The sequence below is a fragment of the Triturus cristatus genome, chromosome 1_1, assembly GCF_964204655.1.
Source record: "Triturus cristatus chromosome 1_1, aTriCri1.1, whole genome shotgun sequence".
Lineage (NCBI taxonomy): Eukaryota > Metazoa > Chordata > Amphibia > Caudata > Salamandridae > Triturus > Triturus cristatus.
Genome location: NC_140579.1, coordinates 69,780,030 through 69,805,811, shown reverse-complemented (window position 1 = coordinate 69,805,811; position 25,782 = coordinate 69,780,030). Strand labels below are relative to the sequence as shown.

Below are 25,782 nucleotides of genomic sequence, written 5' to 3'. Positions count from 1 at the left end.
CGTAAATGTATTATTCGTGTCCGCTACGAGGTGAAACTATGAGGTTATCACGTGCAACGTCTCCGTTAGTTCATCGACCTGTGTGAAAAATTATGTGGACATCATCTGTACGTGCACTGTGAGTAAGATGCAATCAATTATAGAGCAGTCCAGAGTATGTAAGTATCGGTAGAACATAGCAAATACAAGGAGATGATGGGCGGAGCACTAAAACCTTTCAGACACTCAACTCCAGTTTCAGATCTGGGTTGAATCCATCATCATTCTTTAGCTCACTTCGCCACCCCAGTTCAGACCAAACCATATGCAAATCAGTCATGACCCTGTTCCTCCTGCACGCCTTTTTTTTTAAAGCCCCCCCAGGTGGGCCATATCCCGGGGGCATGAAGGATGGGGGCTCTTGGGGCCCCCCTCGGACCACTACCTCCCCTGGGCTGTAAACAGCGGGGGACCTGCTTGGGGCCCTGAAGCCCAGCTCTTAAAATTAAAAAAAATATTTTAAAAAAGAAAGGCTGGGGGGGGGGAAGGGGTCCCTGGGGCCAAAATAATATAAAAAATAAACAAAAGGGGCTGGCTGTTATGTGAACAAGTTGTCCTTTGTCTTTGTTAAGGACAAGTTGTTATTGCCCCTTGCTCCCGCTTTGGAGTACAAATGTATTCTTGTGCTCCCGCTCAGGAGCACAAATCTATTCTTTTGAAGTATGGCTCCGGTTCCGTGTCCATGGCCTGGGTTTTCTGCTCAAACAGTTTCTGTTGGAGCAGTGACACCGGGGACATTGGAAGAGCGGTCGTTGGCTCATTACACTCACGCTTACTTAATGAAATAAACAAGTAACGTTTTACTCACTTGTGGCTTGAGATCTTATTTATTCTACCGCAACACAGGCCCTTGTGGATGAGGTCCCCGGGGCCCAATATGGTCCAGGGAAAGGGTGCCACATGGCCCCTCTTCCTAAAAAATTGAACTAGAAAAGAAAAAAAAGCCCCGTCTCCTTTCTCCACCACTCGGCAAACGCTACTCCTGGTGCGCTCATGGTTGGGGGTGAAGTCCCCTTGGCTGCTGAGGCTCCTTAGGGGTCAACCAGACCTCCAGTAAGCCCAACACAGTGGGATTGCTGAGAGGTGGTTGAAGGCCATGCCCCCTTTAGCCACGACTCCGCAAATGCACCTCTCGGAGGAGGAACAATCTGTTTCTTAAACAAATTTGATCTTCACAGGTGAGCTCTGAAGAGACCTACCCAAAGCCCTTAAGTTCATTATCCAGGCTTTTGAAAGGGGACCGCCCTTCCTTTATGAATTTCAACACTTTGTGCAACTCCACAGGAAGTTGCAATACTCCATTCTTCCTCGGTGATATATTGCTTTTATTCAGGAATTGCATCAATCACAGCCACCACACAGTCAAACAAATCCTGATCAGGGAAAGGTAAGCGAGAAAGGTAATCTGCCCTAAAGTTTTTTCCATCTTCAATATATTTAACGTGCATATCATATTCCTGTAGCAAACATACCAAACTTGCAGAAGCCTTGCCCAAGCCATTTCCACTCAAAATATAAACCAAAGGCTTATGATTCATAAACACATCAAGTGTTCTACCCCAAATGTACTTTTTAAACATCTGCTCCGCCCACACACAAGCCGAGGCTTCACGTTTGATAGTATTGCAGTCGACTTCTGCATCTTTGAGTGTTCTATACACAAAGGCAACTATCATTTCTCTTACATCCACAGTTTGCTTAAAAAACGCACCTATTCCCGTCAAACTCACATCCGCTGTAATAAAGGATCTTCCCGTGGGTACATATGGACTGGGTGTGGGTGCATTCACCACCAATTGCTTAATGTTTTCTAAAGCTTGGTCAGCCTGACCTGATCTAATTTTGCACCTTTCTGCAGAAGTGACTGCAATGGTTGCACAGTTAAAGCATACGCTTCGACAAAGCCAGCATAGTATTCACATTATCCCAGAAATGAGTGTAAAGAATCTTTATCACCAGGTGGTGTGCTTTCAGTATAGCTTCTAGATTGCAAAACCTTGGTTTAATACCTTCTTTTGAAATGGTATGTCCCAAATAATCAATCTGTTGAACCAGTAATTTACATTTTTCAGGTTTGACTGTCATCCTTCACTCCTCCAAGTTCCCCAACACCTGTTCAAGCATTACCATGTGCTCCTCCAGAGTTTGTGAAAACAAGAATATCATCTTGGAAAGTCTGCACCCCTTCCAGATCAAAAAATGAAACATCCATCACACGTTGGAATAAGCTGGCGGCTAATACTAAGCAAAACGGTAAACGCAAATACTTATAAGCACCAGTGTCACAAACATAGTCAGTTCTTGTGACTTCGTGCTCAAGGGAATATGATGGTATGCTTAATGCAGGTCTGTAGTGGAAAAATACTTAGCATCACCAACATTAGCTAACATCTCCTCAATACTTGGCAGAACGTGACATTCCACCAAGGAGTTCCGATTTAAAGATCTCAGATCCTCACGCATAATTCTCCTGTCCACTTACATGTCAAGACTACTGGGGATACCCATTCTGAGGAGTCAGTAGGTTTGATGACTCCTTCAGCGTATATTTTATCTAAAAGAATTTCTAAATCCATTTTCACACTTAACAGTACTGGTCTAACCTTATGTATATTTGGCACAGATTTCTCTTTCACCCTAATCTTGTGCTCAAAGCCTTTGATTGTACTAATTTCATACGTAAATACATCAGGATATTTAGACATCTCTCTGTGCACAACATCTTCATCAGTACTCACCACCAAAATGGGAATGTCTCCCAATACAATGGCATTCTCATGACCTGAAATGATACTTAACCATGCTAAATCTTTCCATCCCACAATGTAACAACCTCTCACAGCCACATACATCTTTGCCCAAATTGTTGTGCCCAAACATCCAAAGTTGTTTCAAAATACCCCAGCATATCATATCCTAATCTCCAAACTCTTTGCGGTTAACATCAGTAGATTAAAGCCATGACTTAGACCAAAACTGTAGTTTCAGACATAATGGTAACTGGTGCCCCAGACTCTGCCATAAATTACAGTAAACTTCCATCAACAGGTGCTTGACATAATGGTGCCTTAATGTTCTTACTTCTGCTAGAAGCTTTCACAGTATCCAATGTCAAAAGAACATTGTCAAATTTTCCTACATGCACCTGCGAATACGCACCCACACATTCTTCTCACAAGGTCACATTACCATTTTCACGTTGGTAGGTACATTTAAAGTGGCTCTACACACCGATTGGAAATGTCCAATCTTCCTCCAATGATTGCATTTCTTACCAACAGCAGGACAAAACCTACTGTTACCAATATGACTCCTAGAACCGCACCTATAACTACTGTTTTTGAATTTCCTATGCGTCCCAGTCTTAAGATTCCTTGCACAAACAGAATGTTCTGTAGAGATGCAACTGACGGGAGATAAACCACCTCGATTAGGCAAAGCTTACGATCAAACAATATACCTTTCTATGCTTCTGCTATGTCAATAACTTCTAACAGAGTAGGATTGCTTCAAGTCAACAGATGTTCCTGTGTTTTCTTATAATAACAGTTAAACACAAACAGTTCTCTTACAGAGATATCTTTGATGGTTTCAAATTCACAGGTAGAGGCTAAGACTTGTAAAGCAACAAAGCCTCCTCCCCCGATTCTTCACTTGACTGTTTCCATTTAAAGAAATGATGCCTCTCCAACAGTACACTGTACTCCTCCGAATATCGTTTCTTCACTCTCTCCTTTGCCTCAATGTAAACATTCCAAATACAATGTTCCTCCTTGAGAGCAGCTACTATCAGAAAATGATCAAGGATTGTTGGCCCACAATGCCCAAATGATTAAACAACAAGGCTAATTTCCTTGGAGGCTCATAACCCTTGCATCAATTGCCGTTAAGTAAAAGTTAAAAAAATATATACGTAGCCACTCCTTTCATTTAATTTCTGGCTTGCCAGCCCTCTGAAGAAAAAGTGGTGGCCCCTTGGTTGGATGCCATACATTTTTTTCACAAGTGCATTGATCACTGCTCCTTTTTCCACCAGTACGATGATCGCTACTCCCTCCCCCTCGAAAAAGTAGTTTGCCAGCAGGTGAGCTTGTTCCAAAATGCGTTGCCCAAATCAAAATGGCTACCATGTTTAACGTCCGATGCGCTGATGGCAGCCGGATCCAAAATTTCAGGCGCACGTTGGCTCCAACTAACAATGCCTGCTGGGATCGCTCACTTTGTGCCACACCACCATTCCCTTGTGACGCACTTGGAAAGTTAGCCTCCTGGTCGTTCGCGGAGTAGAATTCACATGTAGGGCGCTCACAGGTGAGTGGAATACAGTACCCACAAAGCACTCACCAGACTTCCTGAGAACACTGTCCGATGGCCACAGTTTCCAAAAATGTCCTTCACTCCTTTTGCCTCTGTGGCCCTCGAAGATTCTCACTCCTCCACGAAAACCTGCTTTTAAAATCACCCCACTCCTGGTAACTAATTATGTATCAGGTTTCTCCATTTAGTAAGTCAAGGTAAATAAACTCCAGATAAAACTCCAACTCATAAAAGAGGGAAGGTTTAATCTTCAATAAAAGGACCCATGAGCACAGACATCAACAGAGACCACGGAATTCACTGCACCTGACATTCCAAGGACACACACTCTGGAACCGCACCCCATTCCAAGAAAATAACCCCTCTTAACCCATCCAAGACACAAGCAAGCATTGGTAAATGAACAAAGCAGAGCAACAGAGTATATTACCATCATAAATCTCAAAAAACAACAGATTTGTCATATTTGACAATTTTATTGCCTCGACCCTCAATTCTAACATATGTTGATTTTATTTATTATAGAGTAATATACCTAAGAAGAGGATAATAGAGCGCCATGTTTAACTTTATTTACATTCTCAACTCCAAAATCTAGTTTTTTTGCAGATATATGTAGACATGGAGTTAAGGATACTAAATTTATACTTACTTACACCTACATAATTTCATGCTATTGTATTAATCAATATTCTCGATATATGTTGGTATGACAGGTGATCACTAGTAGTAATCTTGCAAGGTGCGGCCACTATGATGATGGCCTTTGATGTGGTCACTACTGTAACAAGGGCCAAAGCCATTTGCATCTTGGGAATATATCCACTGATCAGAAGTAGCTCTCGTTATAGCAAAGGATGGAGACCTCTGCCTTAGCAGGGAGTAATGCACTTTAATAATATCCTTGTTACCATCACCCCTTGGACTGTGGTCCCCTCTCCAGAGAAGACATCTAAGGACAAATCAGGATAACAGTTGCTCACCTTTATGCAACATCCACAAAAAACCTCTTGAAACCCCCGGGGTCTTAAAGTGACTTTATATGTGTGCACGCTGCAGGTGATCGTTTCAAAGTACAGTCAAGAAATCCCAAATCTAGCTATGGCAGACCCCCCCCCCCCACACATATTCTTTGGTCTTGCTGTTAACTTGTATAGCAAGACATTATTCAGAGTGCTTGCTCCAGCTACTGGTATATCAATTCGTTCTCTTACCTCCCGTTGTGTCACTTTCGTCTCTTCTTTGCGATGCAGCTCTAGCGTATCCTCCAGCTCTTTCTTCAAACAGTCTAGATAACTTTGAAACTTGTCCTAAAAGAAGAAAGTCTATATTTTCAAAACCATAAACATATTACGCAACTATCCTTCATAGGTTCTCCGGTGTAGGAAGTGGGTGCGGGCTGCCCAGGGTATCATCACTGAGGGGGGTGACAAAATGGCAAAAATATGTGTTTTAAAATAAAAAGCTCTCTCCACACCCATTCTCTAGCTCAGTCAACAAACGCAACAAAACGGGGCTGAACTCTAGACTGTGTAGTGGAGAGCCTATGGATAAGGAATGTGGGGGGTGCAATCGGGGGGCGGGTGTGACAAGAGATCTTCCACACTGGGTACCACCTGACCTTGCTACGCCACTGCATAGGTTTACATACATTATATTTGTCTTTTAATACAAGTATATGTTAGTGCCAAAAGGTACATGAAGATGCCTTTTGCACGGGATGTATGTCGTTACAACGCACACTTTTACAACGCATGCACTTACAACGCATTTTTTACAACGCAACATCCACTACAACGCATTCCATTACATAGCATGACACTACAACGCATGTTTAAAAACTACCTTTACAACGCATTCCATTACATTGCATACTACCTTTACAACGCATACCATTACAACCCATAGTATAGGGGTAAAAATTACTATTCTAACTCCAGGGGGTGCAACAGTAGGGTAAGTGTTGGATTGCGTTGTAATGGTATGCGTTGTAAAGGTAGTATGCGATGTAATGGAATGCGTTGTAAAGGTAGTTTTTAAACATGCGTTGTAGTGTTATGCTATGTAATGGAATGCGTTGTAGTGGATGTTGCGTTGTAAAAATTTCGTTGTAAGTGTAGTGTGTTGTAATAGTTTCGTTGTAAAGGTTGTTCACTTTTGCACGTTATCAGAGCAACACATCTAAAGGCATGCCAGAAAGGTACATTACCAGGGCAGTAACTTCTAAGGCATGTTATTTTGGCAGCACATCTGACATTTTATCTGGGTAGTAATCCTGTAAGCCTTACTCTCTGGCAAACACTTCTCTGAACATGCTCTCCTGGGCAAGGAGCTAATGATATTCATCAGGTAACATCCCACAGCATGATGGGCATTTTATAGGGCACATGACTTATCGGGACATGTTGGAAAAGGAATTTTGAGGATTAGTTCTCTACAGAAGTTAGGATGATTGAGGTGTTACCAGAGATCGTCTGCTGGACTGGACCTGTAAATACTGAGTGTAGGATTGCCCTCCCTCCAGGAGTCTGGCATTTGCTCGTTTTCCAAGACGCGATTATACATCAGCATCAATTTTGTTGGCCAGAATGTATGGTTTGTTTTAAAATAACTTGAGGAGTCCCATTGGGTCCTGGAGCTCCCTCTGCACAGCTTTTCAGTCTTATTTTTGTCAATTTTCTTTCTTTAGGAGCCATCAAGACGTTGTTATTCTGCTCTGTGCAGAAAATACTTCTTTTCGTTGACCTCGCTCCTAAGAAGGGCTACCTTTTCTGGAGAATGACACCGTTCGTCTTCTCTGCCAGCAAGAACATTGGTACCGCGCTACTCTGCAATGTATTGCGAGCTGAGGTAAGTTACCCCTGTAAAGATGTCAGAGCTGTTTGCAGTGAAACTTCCTCTTTCTATAGGGTTGATAGTTTTCCAAAATTCCTTCAAACATTTACTGTGGCTTGCGTATACAGCTCAAGCTGAATTGATCAGAACATTCCTTTTTTTTTACTGCCCAAACCTCTTTTTTGTTTTTTTGTCTTATCTTCTTGCGTTTCACCACTTGTGTTAGATCACATGGATTTTCCTTTATCACTCGTAATTCTCAGTTGATCTTTTTTTTCTCTATTTGAGGGCCTGAGTGATTCATTGAATTTCATTGTTTGTCGAACTAGTAAATGGCGCTTTGTTGGAAGTGGTGTTCGGATACAGCTGAAGATGTTTCTTGTTGAATTCCTCCCAATCTTGTCTAGGATTACCAGCAGAGGCGTGTCCTTTCTCTAGGAGTGTGCACTGCACCTGGATATCCTTTATCAGCAGACCATCCTATTTCAATCTTTACACAATTGCTGTGTATGAAGGAGGAATTAGATTCTTTGCTTGAGGATGGAGAAGAGTCCTAGTGGATACCAGTCACCTTGAGAACATGGTCAATATCCGGCAGCAAACAATTTTGAAAAATGAAATGTGTGTACACAAGGAAAGAATACTCACATGTAGTAAATTATGGAATTACTCTTAATGGAGATGTGTACCCTTGCAGGAGGTTTATCCTCAGGGTTTGTTCCATTTATAACTCGTAAACAGGTCAAGATGTATGTGGTCAAAATATTTCCTCAGATTTCATCTCGTCTCCTGCGTGGCGGTGCATCCCGGTTGGGTAAACGCCACATAAATTATTGGGCTGTCATTTTGTTCCTCTTCATGTGGTAGAGAAAACAGGTTTGCATTAAAGCCACCAACAAAAAGATGGCAGCCTTATTATGTTCTGCTTTGGGGTCTATCATACCAAATATAGTTTACTCACAATTTCCTGCGTGTCCGTGTGTGATGGATAAATGTAAATGTTAGCTATATCTAGGGGGAAATGCTGCTCCAAAGACCACCGCTTGATGTTTAATACTAAGATCCAGGATGCATTTGTTTGTATCGGAGTCACAGTCACATTACAATGAGTCAAGACAGAAACTGCCGTCCACCCTTTAGTCGCCCTTTTCATTTGTTTTTAAAAACAAAGTTATTAAGTTCAACGTATCCAATTAAAGGGCTTGGCTGTTGTGTCCCCGTCTCTTGCAGTAAGAAGAGATATTATTGTTTCCAGTATCATACATTCTTGCGGAACAGCGCAATACTTTGCTTCAAAGCAGCGGATCTCTGAGTCTGATCCATGCTTCAGCTCGTTGTTCGAGGAATTAATGCTGCTGGCAGCCACTTCAAACCCTTTTCAGGGTTTGAGCAGCTCGCCTGCTCGGTGCGTTGACCTCCATACTGCAGTATTGTAGATGATGGAACAAGCCGAGACCTATCTTTAATGTGGCCACAGTTATTCCTATTGCATTCCTCGGGATTGATTGTGGGGCCTCCCTGATTGATAATGGAGACTGAACTGTTAAATGTGAATGATTTTGAATCAAGACCGCCAGCTGAAATGGGTAGGTCTTCCTCGTATATTTAGAAATTTGTATTCACCAATTTCTGAATACATTTTCTTGGAATAAACCTGTGAAGGTACATCTAAGGAGACCCCACAAACTAAAGTTGCCTCATTTGTTTCGGTCCCTTATGGTGATAAGAATTCTATGGATACTATGTGTATGGGGTTTATATGGAACAAGGCTCGGAGACTCTGATAATTTGTCCATATTGTCCGATTAAGGATATTGCCGTGCCGCTTGGAGACCAATTCACATATTTGGGCCTTAATAACTTGGTGTTCATGTTGTAGCGTAACTCTTTTTCAAGGTTGTTTATCTAGGTTTGAATTAATTTGTTGCAACTGCTCTCAAATATTCTTGAGATACATGTTGTTGCAAATTTGCCTTAAACAACCCGTGTTTTGGTTCTTTGTGAGCTGGATTGTGTGAAATGGATCCTATCACAGGCTTGACGTTCATCACTAGTTGATGGATGTCGCTTCCCTTCTTAAGTTATCCTGGTTGTTCCCTGCCCCTCTGTTGGTGTTAGCTTGGCGTTCATCACTAGTTGATGTATGTCGCTTCCCTTCTTAAGTTATCTTGGTTGCTCCCTGCCCCTCTGTTTGTGTTAGCTTGGCGTTCATCACTAGTTGATGGATGTCGGTTCCCTTCTTAAGTTATCCTGGTTGTTCCCTGCCCCTCTGTTTGTGTTAGCTTGGCGTTCATCACTAGTTGATGGATGTCGCTTCTCTTCTTAAGTTATCCTGGTTGTTCCCTGCCCCTCCGTTTGTGTTAGCTTGGCGTTCATCACTAGTTGATGTATGTCGCTTCCCTTCTTAAGTTATCTTGGTTGCTCCCTGCCCCTCTGTTTGTGTTAGCTTGGCGTTCATCACTAGTTGATGGATGTCGGTTCCCTTCTTAAGTTATCCTGGTTGTTCCCTGCCCCTCTGTTTGTGTTAGCTTGGCGTTCATCACTAGTTGATGTATGTCGCTTCCCTTCTTAAGTTATCTTGGTTGCTCCCTGCCCCTCTGTTTGTGTTAGCTTGGCGTTCATCACTAGTTGATGTATGTCGCTTCCCTTCTTAAGTTATCCTGGTTGTTCCCTGCCCCTCTGTTTGTGTTAGCTTGGCGTTCATCACTAGTTGATGTATGTCGCTTCCCTTCTTAAGTTATCTTGGTTGTTCCCTGCCCCTCTGTTTGTGTTAGCTTGGCGTTCATCACTAGTTGATGGATGTCGCTTCTCTTCTTAAGTTATCCTGGTTGTTCCCTGCCCCTCTGTTTGTGTTAGCTTGGCGTTCATCACTAGTTGATGTATGTCGCTTCCCTTCTTAAGTTATCCTGGTTGTTCCCTGCCCCTCTGTTTGTGTTAGCTTGGCGTTCATCACTAGTTGATGGATGTCGCTTCCCTTCTTAAGTTATCCTGGTTGTTCCCTGCCCCTCCTGTTTGTGTTAGCTTGGCGTTCATCACTAGTTGATGTATGTCGCTTCCCTTCTTAAGTTATCCTGGTTGTTCCCTGCCCCTCTGTTTGTGTTAGCTAGACGTTCATCACTAGTTGATGGATGCCGCTTCCCTTCTTAAGTTATCCTAGTTGTTCCCTGCCCCTCTGTTTGTGTTAGCTTGAAGTTCATCACTAGTTGATGTATGTCGCTTCCCTTCTTAAGTTATCTTGGTTGCTCCCTGCCCCTCTGTTTGTGTTAGCTTGGCGTTCATCACTAGTTGATGGATGTCGGTTCCCTTCTTAAGTTATCCTGGTTGTTCCCTGCCCCTCTGTTGGTGTTAGCTTGGCGTTCATCACTAGTTGATGTATGTCGCTTCCCTTCTTAAGTTATCCTGGTTGTTCCCTGCCCCTCTGTTTGTGTTAGCTTGGCGTTCATCACTAGTTGATGGATGTCGCTTCCCTTCTTAAGTTATCCTGGGTGTTCCCTGCCCCTCTGTTTGTGTTCATCTTTACATTGGATATGTGAGTGGGATCAATGTTTGGAACACATGGATTTGGGGTGCTTCAAGTTTTAAAGGGTTATGGTCTGTTTTTCTACCTGTGCTAAGGTGGAGTTAGTACGCTGCTTGTAATAGGTATTTCTGCCTATGGTCCTCTCTTCATCATTTCTGAAGCCGTTTAAGTGACATTCCCTGGTTTACTACATTCTAATGAAATATTGGAAACAATGTCATGAAATTTGATATATTGGATGGAATGGCTTATGTGGTACCTGTCGTCAAGGGATTATTTCTTCTCTAACGCAATCTCTTTCCATTCACGCTAGGTTAGGGACTTAGTATTACTATTTCATATCAATTGTATTTCACCTTGGGCAGTGTCTGTTATACTGTCGGTTTTCTGAGTTGTAACAACCTTTTAATATGTGCCTTGATGTGGAAACACTATGTTTGACCGCGCCTCTGGTCTCTGATGGTTATATTTGCATAATTTTGACTGACTGATTAATGTCTAGTGTGCTTGGGGTTTTCAAAGCTGGTCTCTCCTTAGAATGTATGTGGCAGTGTAAGTCTGCCGGATTCTGAATTTGACCCTTTCACTGTGTTAAGTGGGTTTGTACTGCTTCCATTCCTTGTATATCTGTTGGTTTGGTTGGGTTAATCTCTGCAGCATCCAGGACAAGGCAGATGATGGCCCTGGGCAGTCACTTATTTTGAGTTGTAATTGTTTGTCTTCTACGCCGACACATTTGGGACGAAGGTCTCTGGTTTTTTTTAATCCCCGTATTAGGGAGCGTAGGATCTCTTGAAGTGGGTAACTTGGTCACACACTGGGGAGCAAGGACATGCATTAAAGTCTGTCTCCTTGTCCTTATTATAAGTTTGTTCAAATTTTAAAATTGATGTCACTCCCTGTTACTAAGATTGCCAGCATGTTTAGTAGGTTCACCTGGATATCCAGCTTATCTACTGTTGCTTGGAACATGTCCAGAAATCTATGGTTGTTGTCATGTTTGTGACTGTTATAAAAAGGATGCTTGGGTATTACATACCTCTTTACTTTGAAATTGTGAGCAATCATGGCTGGGTTCCTCTCTACTTTGAATTCAGATGCACTGCTTGCCTGTGTAGTTGAAATATTGTCATTCCAGTCCTCTAATGCTGTAGCCAGGTCCTCCAGTGCTGTAGCCAGGTCCTCCAGTGCTGTAGCCAGGTCCTCCAGTGCTGTAGCCAGGTCCTTTAATGCTGTAGCCAGGTCCTTTAATGCTGTAGCCGGGTCCTTTAATGCGGGGAACAACCTTTACAACGCAACTTTTACAACGCACTACATTTACAACGCATTTTTTACAACGCAAAATCCATTACAACGCACTACACTTACAACGCATGACACTACAACACATTTTTAAAAACTACCTTTACAACGCATTCCATTACAACGCCTACCATTACAACGCATAATATTACACTACACTATCCAACACTTACCCTACTGTTGCACCCCCTGGAGTTAGAATAGTAATTTTTACCCCTATACTATCCAACACTTACCCTACTGTTGCACCCCCTGGAGTTAGAATAGTAATTTTTACCCCTATACTATCCAACACTTACCCTACTGTTGCACCCCCTGGAGTTAGAATAGTAATTTTTACCCCTATACTATCCAACACTTACCCTACTGTTGCACCCCCTGGAGTTAGAATAGTAATTTTTACCCCTATACTATCCAACACTTACCCTACTGTTGCACCCCCTGGAGTTAGAATAGTAATTTTTACCCCTATACTATCCAACACTTACCCTACTGTTGCACCCCCTGGAGTTAGAATAGCAATTTTTACCCCTATACTATCCAACACTTACTCTACTGTTGCACCCCCTGGAGTTAGAATAGCAATTTTTACCCCTATACTATCCAACACTTACTCTACTGTTGCACCCCCTGGAGTTACAATAGCAATGTTTACCCCTATACTATCCAACACTTTCCCTACTGTTGCACCCCCTGGAGTTAGAATAGCAATTTTTACCCCTATACTATCCAACACTTACTCTACTGTTGCACCCCCTGGAGTTAGAATAGTAATTTTTACCCCTATACTATCCAACACTTACCCTACTGTTGCACCCCCTGGAGTTAGAATAGCAATTTTTACCCCTATACTATCCAACACTTACTCTACTGTTGCACCCCCTGGAGTTAGAATAGCAATTGTTACACCTATACTATCCAACACTTACTCTACTGTTGCACCCCCTGGAGTTAGAATAGCAATTTTTACCCCTATACTATCCAACACTTTCCCTACTGTTGCACCCCCTGGAGTTAGAATAGCAATTTTTACCCCTATACTATCCAACACTTACTCTACTGTTGCACCCCCTGGAGTTAGAATAGCAATTTTTACCCCTATACTATCCAACACTTACCCTACTGTTGCACCCCCTGGAGTTAGAATAGAAATTTTTACCCCTATACTATCCAACACTTACCCTACTGTTGCACCCCCTGGAGTTAGAATAGTAATTTTTACCCCTATACTATCCAACACTTACCCTACTGTTGCACCCCCTGGAGTTAGAAAAGTAATTTTTACCCCTATACTATCTAATACTTACCTTAAATGCAATTTACTATTATGCGTTGTAATGGTATGCGTTGTAAAGGTAGTTTTTAAAAATGCGTTGTAGTGTCATGCGTTGTAAGTGTAGTGCGTTGTAATGGATTTTGCGTTGTAAAAAATGCGTTGTAAGTGCATGCGTTGTAAAAGTGTGCGTTGTAACGACATACATCCCTTTAATGCTGTAGCCGGGTCCTTTAATGCTGTAGCTGGGTCTGGGTCCTCCGGTGCTGTAGCCAGGTCCCCCAATGCTGTAGCCAGGTCCCCCAATGCTGTAGCCAGGTCCTCCAATGCTGTAGCCAGGTCCCCCAATGCTGTAGCCAGGTCCCCCAATGCTGTAGCCAGGTCCCCCAATGCTGTAGCCAGGTCCCCCAATGCTGTAGCCAGGTCCCCCAATGCTGTAGCCAGGTCCTCCAATGCTGTAGCCAGGTCCTCCAATGCTGTAGCCAGGTCCTCCAATGCTGTAGCCAGGTCCTTTAATGCTGTAGCCGGGTCCCGCAGTGCTGTAACCAGGTCCCGCAGTGCTGTAGTCAAGTCCCCCAATGCTGTAGCCAGGTCCCCCAGTGCTGTAGCCAGGTCCTCCAATGCTGTAGCCAGGTCCTCCAATGCTGCAGCCAGGTCCTCCAATGCTGCAGCCAGGTCCTCCAATGCTGTAGCCAGGTCCTCCAATGCTGTAGCCAGGGCCTCCAATGCTGTAGCCAGGGCCTCCAATGCTGTAGCCAGGGCCTCCAATGCTGTAGCCAGGTCCTCCAATGCTGTAGCCAGGTCCTTTAATGCTGTAGCCGGGTCCCACAGTGCTGTAGCCAGGTCCCGCAGTGCTGTAGCCAGGTCCTCCAGTGCTGTAACCAGGTCCCCCAATGCTGTAGCCAGGTCCCGCAGTGCTGTAGCCAGGTCCTCCAATGCTGTAGCCAGGTCCTCCAATGCTGCAGCCAGGTCCTCCAATGCTGTAGCCAGGCCCTTCAATGCTGTAGCTGCGTCCTTTAATGCTGTAGCTGGGTCCTCCGGTGCTGTAGCCAGGTCCTCCAGTGCTGTAGCCAGGTCCTCCAGTGCTGTAGCCAGGTCCTACAATGCTGTAGCCAGGTCCCCCAATGCTGTAGCCAGGTCCCCCAATGCTGTAGCCAGGTCCCCCAATGCTGTAGCCAGGTCCTCCAATGCTGTAGCCAGGTCCTCCAATGCTGTAGCCAGGTCCTTTAATGCTGTAGCCGGGTACCACAGAGCTGTAGCCAGGTCCCCCAGTGCTGTAGCCAGGTCCCCCAGTGCTGTAGCCAGGTCCCCCAGTGCTGTAGCCAGGTCCTCCAGTGCTGTAACCAGGTCCCCCAATGCTGTAGCCAGGTCCCCCAGTGCTGTAGCCAGGTCCCCCAATGCTGTAGCCAGGTCCCCTAATGCTGTAGCCAGGTCCCCCAATGCTGTAGCCAGGTCCTCCAATGCTGTAGCCAGGTCCTCCAGTGCTGTAGCCAGGTCCCCCAGTGCTGTAGCCAGGTCCTCCAGTGCTGTAGCCAGGTCCTCCAGTGCTGTAGCCAGGTCCTCCAATGCTGTAGGCAGGTCCCCCAATGCTGTAGCCAGGTCCCCCAATGTGGTAGCCAGGTCCCCCAATGCTGTAGCCAGGCCCCCCAATGCTGTAGCCAGGTCCTCCAATGCTGTAGCCAGGTCCTTTAATGCTGTAGCCAGGTCCCCCAATGCTGTAGCCAGGTCCTCCAATGCTGTAGCCAGGTCCTCCAATGCTGTAGCCAGGTCCTTTAATGCTGTAGCCGGGTCCCACAGTGCTGTAGCCAGGTTCCCCAGTGCTGTAGCCAGGTCCCCCAGTGCTGTAGCCAGGTCCTCCAGTGCTGTAACCAGGTCCTCCAATGCTGTAGGCAGGTCCCCCAATGCTGTAGCCAGGTCCCCCAATGTGGTAGCCAGGCCCCCCCAATGCTGTAGCCAGGCCCCCCCAATGCTGTAGCCAGGTCCCCCAATGCTGTAGCCAGGTCCTCAAATGCTGTAGCCAGGTCCTCAAATGCTGTAGCCAGGTCCTCCAATGCTGTAGCCAGGTCCTCCAATGCTGTAGCCAAGTCCTTTAATGCTGTAGCCGGGTCTACCAGTGCTGTAGCCAGGTCCTCCAATGCTGTAGCCAGGTCCTCCAATGCTGTAGCCAGGTCCTCCAGTGCTGTAGCCAGGTCCCCCAGTGCTGTAGCCAGTTCCTCCAGTGCTGTAGCCAGGTCCTCCAGTGCTGTAGCCAGGTCCTCCAATGCTGTAGGCAGGTCCCCCAATGCTGTAGCCAGGTCCCCCAATGTGGTAGCCAGGCCCCCCCAATGCTGTAGCCAGGCCCCCCCAATGCTGTAGCCAGGTCCCCCAATGCTGTAGCCAGGTCCTCCAATGCTGTAGCCAGGTCCTTTAATGCTGTAGCCAGGTCCCCCAATGCTGTAGCCAGGTCCCCCAATGCTGTAGCCAGGTCCTCCAATGCTGTAGCCAGGTCCCCCAATGCTGTAGCCAGGTCCCCCAATGCTGTAGCCAGGTCCCCCAATGCTGTAGCCAGGTCCCCCAATGCTGTAGCCAGGTCCCCCAATGCTGTAGCCAGGTCCTCCAATGCTGTAGCCAGGTCCTTTAATGCTGTAGCCGGGTCCCGCAGTGCTGTAGCCAGGTCCCGCAGTGCTGTAGTCAAGTCCCCCAATGCTGTAGCCAGGTCCCCCAGTGCTGTAGCCAGGTCCTCCAATGCTGTAGCCAGGTCCTCCAATGCTGCAGCCAGGTCCTCCAATGCTGCAGCCAGGTCCTCCAATGCTGTAGCCAGGTCCTCCAATGCTGTAGCCAGGGCCTCCAATGCTGTAGCCAGGGCCTCCAATGCTGTAGCCAGGGCCTCCAATGCTGTAGCCAGGTCCTCCAATGCTGTAGCCAGGTCCTTTAATGCTGTAGCCGGGTCCCACAGTGCTGTAGCCAGGTCCCGCAGTGCTGTAGCCAGGTCCTCCAGTGCTGTAACCAGGTCCCCCAATGCTGTAGCCAGGTCCCGCAGTGCTGTAGCCAGGTCCTCCAATGCTGTAGCCAGGTCCTCCAATGCTGCAGCCAGGTCCTCCAATGCTGTAGCCAGGCCCTTCAATGCTGTAGCTGCGTCCTTTAATGCTGTAGCTGGGTCCTCCGGTGCTGTAGCCAGGTCCTCCAGTGCTGTAGCCAGGTCCTCCAGTGCTGTAGCCAGGTCCTACAATGCTGTAGCCAGGTCCCCCAATGCTGTAGCCAGGTCCCCCAATGCTGTAGCCAGGTCCTCCAATGCTGTAGCCAGGTCCTCCAATGCTGTAGCCGGGTACCACAGAGCTGTAGCCAGGTCCCCCAGTGCTGTAGCCAGGTCCCCCAGTGCTGTAGCCAGGTCCTCCAGTGCTGTAACCAGGTCCCCCAATGCTGTAGCCAGGTCCCCCAGTGCTGTAGCCAGGTCCCCCAATGCTGTAGCCAGGTCCCCTAATGCTGTAGCCAGGTCCCCCAATGCTGTAGCCAGGTCCTCCAATGCTGTAGCCAGGTCCTCCAGTGCTGTAGCCAGGTCCCCCAGTGCTGTAGCCAGGTCCTCCAGTGCTGTAGCCAGGTCCTCCAGTGCTGTAGCCAGGTCCTCCAATGCTGTAGGCAGGTCCCCCAATGCTGTAGCCAGGTCCCCCAATGTGGTAGCCAGGTCCCCCAATGCTGTAGCCAGGCCCCCCAATGCTGTAGCCAGGTCCTCCAATGCTGTAGCCAGGTCCTTTAATGCTGTAGCCAGGTCCCCCAATGCTGTAGCCAGGTCCTCCAATGCTGTAGCCAGGTCCTCCAATGCTGTAGCCAGGTCCTTTAATGCTGTAGCCGGGTCCCACAGTGCTATAGCCAGGTTCCCCAGTGCTGTAGCCAGGTCCCCCAGTGCTGTAGCCAGGTCCTCCAGTGCTGTAACCAGGTCCCCCAATGCTGTAGCCAAGTCCACCATTGCTGTAGCCAGGTCCTCCAATGCTGTAGCCAGGTCCTCCAATGCTGTAGCCAGGTCCTCCAATGCTGTAGCCAGGTCCTCCAATGCTGTAGCCAGGTCCCCCAGTGCTGTAGCCAGGTCCTCCAATGTTGTAGCCAGGTCCACCAGTGCTGTAGCCAGGTCCTCCAATGCTGTAGCCAGGTCCACCAATGCTGTAGCCAGGTCCCCCAGTGCTGTAGCCAGGTCCTCCAATGCTGTAGCCAGGTCCCCCAGTGCTGTAGCCAGGTCCTCCAATGCTGTAGCCAGGTCCCCCAATGCTGTAGCTAGGTCCCCCAATGCTGTAGCTAGGTCCCCCAATGCTGTAGCCAGGTCCCCCAATGCTGTAACCAGATCCTCCAATGCTGTAGCCAGGTCCTCCAATGCTGTAGCCAGGTCCTCAAATGCTGTAGCCAGGTCCTCAAATGCTGTAGCCAGGTCCTCCAATGCTGTAGCCAGGTCCTCCAATGCTGTAGCCAGGTCCTTTAATGCTGTAGCCGGGTCTACCAGTGCTGTAGCCAGGTCCTCCAATGCTGTAGCCAGGTCCTCCAATGCTGTAGCCAGGTCCTCCAGTGCTGTAGCCAGGTCCCCCAGTGCTGTAGCCAGTTCCTCCAGTGCTGTAGCCAGGTCCTCCAGTGCTGTAGCCAGGTCCTCCAATGCTGTAGGCAGGTCCCCCAATGCTGTAGCCAGGTCCCCCAATGTGGTAGCCAGGCCCCCCCAATGCTGTAGCCAGGCCCCCCCAATGCTGTAGCCAGGTCCCCCAATGCTGTAGCCAGGTCCTCCAATGCTGTAGCCAGGTCCTTTAATGCTGTAGCCAGGTCCCCCAATGCTGTAGCCAGGTCCTCCAATGCTGTAGCCAGGTCCTTTAATGCTGTAGCCGGGTCCCACAGTGCTGTAGCCAGGTTCCCCAGTGCTGTAGCCAGGTCCCCCAGTGCTGTAGCCAGGTCCTCCAGTGCTGTAACCAGGTCCCCCAATGCTGTAGCCAGGTCCACCATTGCTGTAGCCAGGTCCTCCAATGCTGTAGCCAGGTCCTCCAATGCTGTAGCCAGGTCCTACAATGCTGTAGCCAGGTCCCCCAGTGCTGTAGCCAGGTCCTCCAATGCTGTAGCCAGGTCCACCAGTGCTGTAGCCAGGTCCACCAGTGCTGTAGCCAGGTCCTCCAATGCTGTAGCCAGGTCCACCAATGCTGTAGCCAGGTCCCCCAGTGCTGTAGCCAGGTCCCCCAGTGCTGTAGCCAGGTCCTCCAATGCTGTAGCCAGGTCCCCCAGTGCTGTAGCCAGGTCCTCCAATGCTGTAGCTAGGTCCCCCAATGCTGTAGCCAGGTCCCCCAATGCTGTAGCCAGGTCCCCCAATGCTGTAACCAGGTCCCCCAATGCTGTAGCCAGATCCTCCAATGCTGTAGCCAGGTCCTCCAATGCTGTAGCCAGGTCCTCAAATGCTGTAGCCAGGTCCTCAAATGCTGTAGCCAGGTCCTCCAATGCTGTAGCCAGGTCCTTTAATGCTGTAGCCGGGTCCACCAGTGCTGTAGCCAGGTCCTCCAATGCTGTAGACAGGTCCACCAGTGCTGTAGATTGAATTCCAATATAGAGAAAATTGAAGTGTTCTAAACATGCACTTTATGGACTCGTGTCAGTCTTATAAGCCATATTTCTTCAGTTCTCTGTTCAAGCTGATAGTGTGTAGCATAAGCCTAGTAAAGACCGCAGCCACAAAGATGTCCCCTACGTAGTACATGTCAATAGACCGACTTCGGGAGGAGAATACTGATTTTTTAAGCAAACTTGCTTCAATGTGACTGTCTCCCATCTGCATTTGCCTCTGCTTCAACAGAAGCCAATGGGGGAAGACATTCTCCCAATTAATTTTCTAAAATCTCCCACTTTCCTTTACTACCTCCTTGGCATGCATGCCTGCGCGCCTCCTCCTCGACTCATTGCGAGGTCCAGCAATGGATGCGAGCGCCTGCCGGACATGGCCAAACCGGCCCCCAGGCCCACCCTCAATGGACTCACAGGAAGCCTTTGCTACTGCTCTGCCCACGGGATCAAAGCGGTAGGCCCGTCCTGGGGCTGCCACTCCATGGGTGACCCCCCAGCCTGGGGGCTCAGAGCTTCAGAGGGACACCCCACAGCCCGGTGGCTCAAAGATTCAGAGGGGCATCCCACAGTCCGGTGGCTCAGAGCTTCAGAGGGACACCCCCCAGCCCGGGGGCTCAGAGCTTCAGAGGGACACCCCCCAGCCCGGGGGCTCAGAGCTTCAGAGGGACACCCCCCAGCCCTGGGGCTCAGAGCTTCAGAGGGGCACCCCCCCCCCCCCCGCCCGGGGGCTCAGAGCTTCAGAGGGGCATCCCACAGCCCGGTGGCTCAAAGCTTCAGAGGGGCATCCCACAGTCCGGTGGCTCAGAGCTTCAGAGGGACACCCGCCAGCCCGGGGGCTCAGAGCTTCAGAGGGGCACTCCACAGCCCAGGGGCTCAGAGCTTTAGAGGGGCACCCCACAGACCGGGGGCTCAGAGCTTCAGAGGGGTACCCCACAGCCCCTCATGCACCCTCCCACTAACGCCCCCACAAAGCACCTACAACAGAAATACTACTACATCTGCCCCCACTGTCGGCTATCTAACAGTGGAGGTGGGGGTCTGGATGGAAGGCAAGCAGGAAGAACAAAGCTCAGATGGGGGAGCACAAACCCTCAACAAGACCCGCTTCTTCCTCAGCGTCTTGCGTCCAGCTGCACTCGGCAATCGGCTATCTGTGCTGGCAGCAGGAGACGACCATCAAGAGAAAGAACTGATCCGTACCTTATACATTTACTAAGGTTTATAGGCTGCCACAATGAGGTGCCGATCCAATGCAGGCGTTGATCCCATTCATCCATCTCAAACTGCCAACCCTTGGAAGTGGTAATGCGCCAATGAAGACTGAACAAGCCCGGAGAGTCATCCAGGAAGGCAATCTGATCCTGGTTCACTTCCAACACTCGGGTGCTGAGGAGACCCACTTACAGTAGGAACAAGTAATCACACCAAAGGGACTGTGACCAGAACAAGTGCAGCACGGCTACTCCTCACAATGTCAAACTGCAGCACTGCTACTCCTCACAATGTGAAGCTCCAGCACTGCTACTCCTCACAATGTGAAGCTGCAGCACTGCTACTCCTCACAATGTCAAATACAGCACTGCTACTCCTCACAATGTGAAGCTGCAGCACTGCTACTCCTCACAATGTGAAGCTGCAGCACTGCTACTCCTCACAATGTGAAGCTCCAGCACTGCTACTCCTCACAATGTGAAGCTGCAGCACTGCTACTCCTCACAATGTCAAACTGCAGCACTGCTACTCCTCACAATGTCAAACTGCAGCACTGCTACTCCTCACAATGTGAAGCTGCAGCACTGCTACTCCTCACAATGTGAAGCTCCAGCACTGCTACTCCTCACAATGTGAAGCTGCAGCACTGCTACTCCTCACAATGTCAAATACAGCACTGCTACTCCTCACAATGTGAAGCTGCAGCACTGCTACTCCTCACAATGTGAAGCTGCAGCACTGCTACTCCTCACAATGTGAAGCTCCAGCACTGCTACTCCTCACAATGTGAAGCTGCAGCACTGCTACTCCTCACAATGTCAAACTGCAGCACTGCTACTCCTCACAATGTCAAACTGCAGCACTGCTACTCCTCACAATGTGAAGCTGCAGCACTGCTACTCCTCACAATGTGAAGCTCCAGCACTGCTACTCCTCACAATGTGAAGCTGCAGCACTGCTACTCCTCACAATGTCAAACTGCAGCACTGCTACTCCTCACAATGTGAAGCTGCAGCACTGCTAATCCTCACAATGTGAAGCTGCAGCACTGCTACTCCTCACGATGTGAAACTGCAGCACTACTACTCCTCACAATGTGCCTCCCTTCAGAAAGGGTCAGGGGAAAAGATGTTCCAGGACAATTCCTGCAGTCCCAGGACATCTATAAGTCAGTGCGTGAAGGCTATGGTGATGCAGGGTCAGGTGAGAGAATCATCCTGCAGGCTCACATACACTTCTTGAGATTGATGGCACATTATAATGCTCTGCATAATTACGCAGTCAATAACCAAGGTGTGATTCGTTTTTATTAATGAATGTGTATTATTTACATAAATTGAAGTAGGTGACTGAACTTGGGTATTATAAGCAGAACTCGAGTTTTGCAAAATGATCAATTTATTTGACTTATGATAACTTTATTTGCTTGATTGCCAAATTTGAAAGAATCATAACTCAAGTTGACTGCTGAAAGGCCTGCACATTTCATGTCTTCCCATTGCAGCTGTTAAACCAGTGAATGCTATATTGTTTTGTATTATACAACTCACAGTGAGGTTCTCCATGTAGAGGATGTGCCTTGATGGGAGAATGAATCGTGAGAAGAACTGGCTGTACCCGACAACCTGTGCAGTGATACAACCATGGACACAGGAATGCATGGACAGTTCTGTACAGTGATACAACCATGGACACAGGAATGCATGGACCATTCTGTACAGCCTGTGCAGTGATACAACCAAGGACATAGGAATGCATGGACCGCTCTGTGCAGCCTGTGCAGTGATACAACCAAGGAAACAGGAATGCATGGACCGCTCTGTACAGCCTGTGCAGTGATACAACCAAGGACACAGGAATGCATGGACCGTTCTGTACAGTGATACAACCATGGACACAGGAATGCATGGACCATTCTGTACAGCCTGTGCAGTGATACAACCAAGGACACAGGAATGCATGGACCGCTCTGTACAGCCTGTGCAGTGATACAACCAAGGACACAGGAATGCATGGACCGTTCTGTACAGTCATACAACCATGGACACAGGAATGCATGGACCATTCTGTACAGCCTGTGCAGTGATACAACCAAGGACACAGGAATGCATGGACCGCTCTGTGCAGCCTGTGCAGTGATACAACCAAGGAAACAGGAATGCATGGACCGCTCTGTACAGCCTGTGCAGTGATACAACCAAGGACACAGGAATGCATGGACCGTTCTGTACAGCCTGTGCAGTGATACAACCAAGGACACAGGAATGCATGGATCGCTCTGTACAGCCTGTGCAGTGATACAACCAAGGACACAGGAATGCATGGACCGCTCTGTGCAGCCTGTGCAGTGATACAACCAAGGAAACAGGAATGCATGGACCGTTCTGTACAGCCTGTGCAGTGATACAACCAAGGACACAGGAATGCATGGACCGTTCTGTACAGCCTGTGCAGTGATACAACCAAGGACACAGGAATGCATGGACCGTTCTGTACAGCCTGTGCAGTGATACAACCAAGGAAACAGGAATGCATGGACCGTTCTGTACAGCCTGTGCAGTGATACAACCAAGGACACAGGAATGCATGGACCGTTCTGTACAGCCTGTGCAGTGATACAACCAAGGACACAGGAATGCATGGACCGTTCTGTACAGCCTGTGCAGGGATACAACCACGGACATAGGAATGCATGGGACGCTCTGTACAGCCTGTGCAGGGATACAACCAAGGACACAGGAATGCATGGACCGTTCTGTACAGTGATACAACCATGGACACAGGAATGCATGGACCATTCTGTACAGCCTGTGCAGTGATACAACCAAGGAAACAGGAATGCATGGACCGTTCTGTACAGCCTGTGCAGTGATACAACCAAGGACACAGGAATGCATGGACCGTTCTGTACAGCCTGTGCAGTGATACAACCAAGGAAACAGGAATGCATGGACCGTTCTGTACAGCCTGTGCAGTGATACAACCAAGGACACAGGAATGCATGGACCGTTCTGTACAGCCTGTGCAGGGATACAACCACGGACATAGGAATGCATGGGCCGCTCTGTACAGCCTGTGCAGGGATACAACCAAGGACACAGGAATGCATGGACCGTTCTGTACAGTGATACAACCATGGACACAGGAATGCATGGACCATTCTGTACAGCCTGTGCAGTGATACAACCAAGGAAACAGGAATGCATGGACCGTTCTGTACAGCCTGTGCAGTGATACAACCAAGGACACAGGAATGCATGGACCGTTCTGTACAGCCTGTGCAGTGATACAACCAAGGACACAGGAATGCATGGACCGTTCTGTACAGCCTGTGCAGGGATACAACCACGGACATAGGAATGCATGGACCGTTCTGTTGTCCTGGCACCATGAGGTTGAACACAGGCCCCTCCAGCGGATGCCTTCATCCACTGAGCCACCGGACCCGGCATACACACATCTCTCCCTATCTCCCTCTATCGCTCCCTATCTCTCCCTCTCTCTCTCCCTCTCTGTCTCCCTCTCTTTCTCTCTCTCTTTCTCTCTCTCTCTCTCTTCCTTCCTCCCTCCCTCTCTGTCTGTCTCCATCCCTCCCTCTCTCTCTCTGCCTCCCTCTGTCTCACTCACTCTGTCTGTTTCCCTCTCTCTCCGTGTCTCCCTCCCTCTCTCTGTCTCTCTCTGTCCATCTCAGTCTCTGTCTCCGTCTCTCTCTCTCTGTCTCCCTCTCTCCCAATCTCAATCTTTCTCCCTCTTTCTGTCTCCTTCTCTCTCTCTCTCTGTCTCCTTCTCTCCTTCTCTCTCTCTCTCTCTCTCTCTCTCTCTCTCTCTCTCTCTCTCTCTCTCTCTCTCCTCTCCCTCTCCCTCTCCCTCTCCCTCTCCCTCCCTCTGTCTCACTCCCTCTGTCTGTTTCCCTCTCTCTCCGTGTCTCCCTCCCTCTCTCTGTCTCTCTCTGTCAGTCTCACTGTCTCCGTCTCTCTCTCTCTGTCTCCCTCTCTCTCAATCTCAATCTTTCTCTCTCTCTCCCTCTCCCTCTCCCTCTCCCTCTCTCCCTCTCCCTCTCCCTCTCCCTCTCCCTCTCCCCTTCTGCCTCCCTCTCACTGTCTCCCTCCCTCTGTCTCCCTCCCTCTGTCTCCCCCTGACTCCCTCCCTCTGTCTCCCTCTCTCTCTGACTCCCTCTGTCTCCCTCCCTCTCCCTCCCTCTGTCACCCTCCCTTTCCTTCCCTCTCCGTCTCCCTCTCCATTTCTCTGTCTCTCTGCCTCTGTCTGTCTCTGTTTCTAGCTGTCTGTCCCTGTCCTTGCCTCTATCTGTCTGTCTGTCCCTGTCTCTGTCTGTCCCTGTCTCCCTCCCTCTGTCCCCCTTTCCGTCTCTGTCTATCTGTCTCTATCTGTCTGCCCTTGTCTCTGCCTCTATCTGTCTCTGTCCCTGTCTCTATGTCTGTCTGTCTCTGCCTCTATCTGTCCCTGCCTTTATCTCTGTCTCTGTCTGTCTCTCTCTCTCTGGCTCTCTCTCTGTCTATCGCTGTCTGTCCCTGTCTCTGCCTCTATCTAGCTCTATCTGTCTCTGCCTCTATCTGTCTCAGCCTCTGTCAGTCTGTCCCTGTCTCTGTCTATCTCTGTCTCTATCTCTATCTGTCTGTCTGTTTCTGTCTCTGTGCCTCGGGGAGTGCACACGTACTGCATCTACATGTCACTGTCACCAGAGACAGCACCCCCCTACTCCCCCTCTCCCTGTGTAATGTAAAAGCCAACTCGTTTTCTCTCTGAATTTGCTGTTTCGCGGGGATGTGTCCCACCACTGGGCCTGGGGTCACATCTGTCGCTGGCTTTAATTCTGACTCTCACCCCCGAGCTGTCAGATCAAAGCCCCCCTTTGGCGCCAGTCACCCGTCCGTGTAGGTATGCATGCATCAATTATATATAGCGCCAACCTGGCAGCGAGCATTTGTGCGCTGTGCTGCGAGAGCGGAGACCAGGCCTGAGCTCCCTGGCCTTGGCTCAACCCTCTAACTACAGGCTGGCGGGAAACATCACATCACGGGCTCTTAACACACACCTCACCCGGCTCTCACTCCCTGCTGCCCTCCGTCACCTCACCCGGCTCTCAGTCCCTGCTGCCCCCCGTCACCTCACCCGGCTCTCACTCCCTGCTGCCCTCCGTCACCTCACCCGGCTCTCACTCCCTGCTGCCCTCCGTCACCTCACCCGGCTCTCACTCCCTGCTGCCCTCCGTCACCTCACCCGGCTCTCACACCGTGCTGTCCTCCGTCACCTCACCCGGCTCTCACTCCCTGCTGCCCTCCGTCACCTCACCCGGCTCTCACTCCCTGCTGCCTTCCGTCACCTCACCCGGCTCTCAGTCCCTGCTGCCCTCCGTCACCTCACCCGGCTCTCACTCCCTGCTGCCCTCCGTCACCTCACCCGGCTCTCACACCCTGCTGCCCTCCGTCACCTCACCCGGCTCTCACTCCCTGCTGCCCTCCGTCACCTCACCCGGCTCTCACTCCCTGCTGCCCTCCGTCACCTCACCCGGCTCTCACTCCCTGCTGCCTTCCGTCACCTCACCCGGCTCTCACTCCCTGCTGCCCTCAGTCACCTCACCCGGCTCTCACACCGTGCTGTCCTCTGTCACCCTCTGTCACCTCACCCAGTGTGTGTGGCAGCCCGGGCTGAGGCAGCTTCCCGAGCACACACAGCCGCAACCGAGTACTTCACAGGTCTTTAAAAGACC

The 25,782-nt window shown here is 49.0% G+C and overlaps 1 protein-coding gene across 3 annotated transcripts in view; it reads right to left on the bottom strand.

Annotated features, from left to right (window-relative positions):
- The window catches only part of LOC146869446 (E3 ubiquitin-protein ligase TRIM39-like), a 183,271-nt gene that overhangs the window by 133,004 nt on the left and 24,485 nt on the right, over positions 1 to 25,782 (bottom strand). For all 3 annotated transcript variants that reach the window (XM_085599846.1, XM_085599843.1, XM_085599845.1), the window contains exon 2: positions 5,571 to 5,666. In XM_085599846.1, coding sequence (XP_085455972.1) covers positions 5,571 to 5,666 — 96 coding nt within the window. The remainder of the gene's footprint in view (positions 1 to 5,570; positions 5,667 to 25,782) is intronic.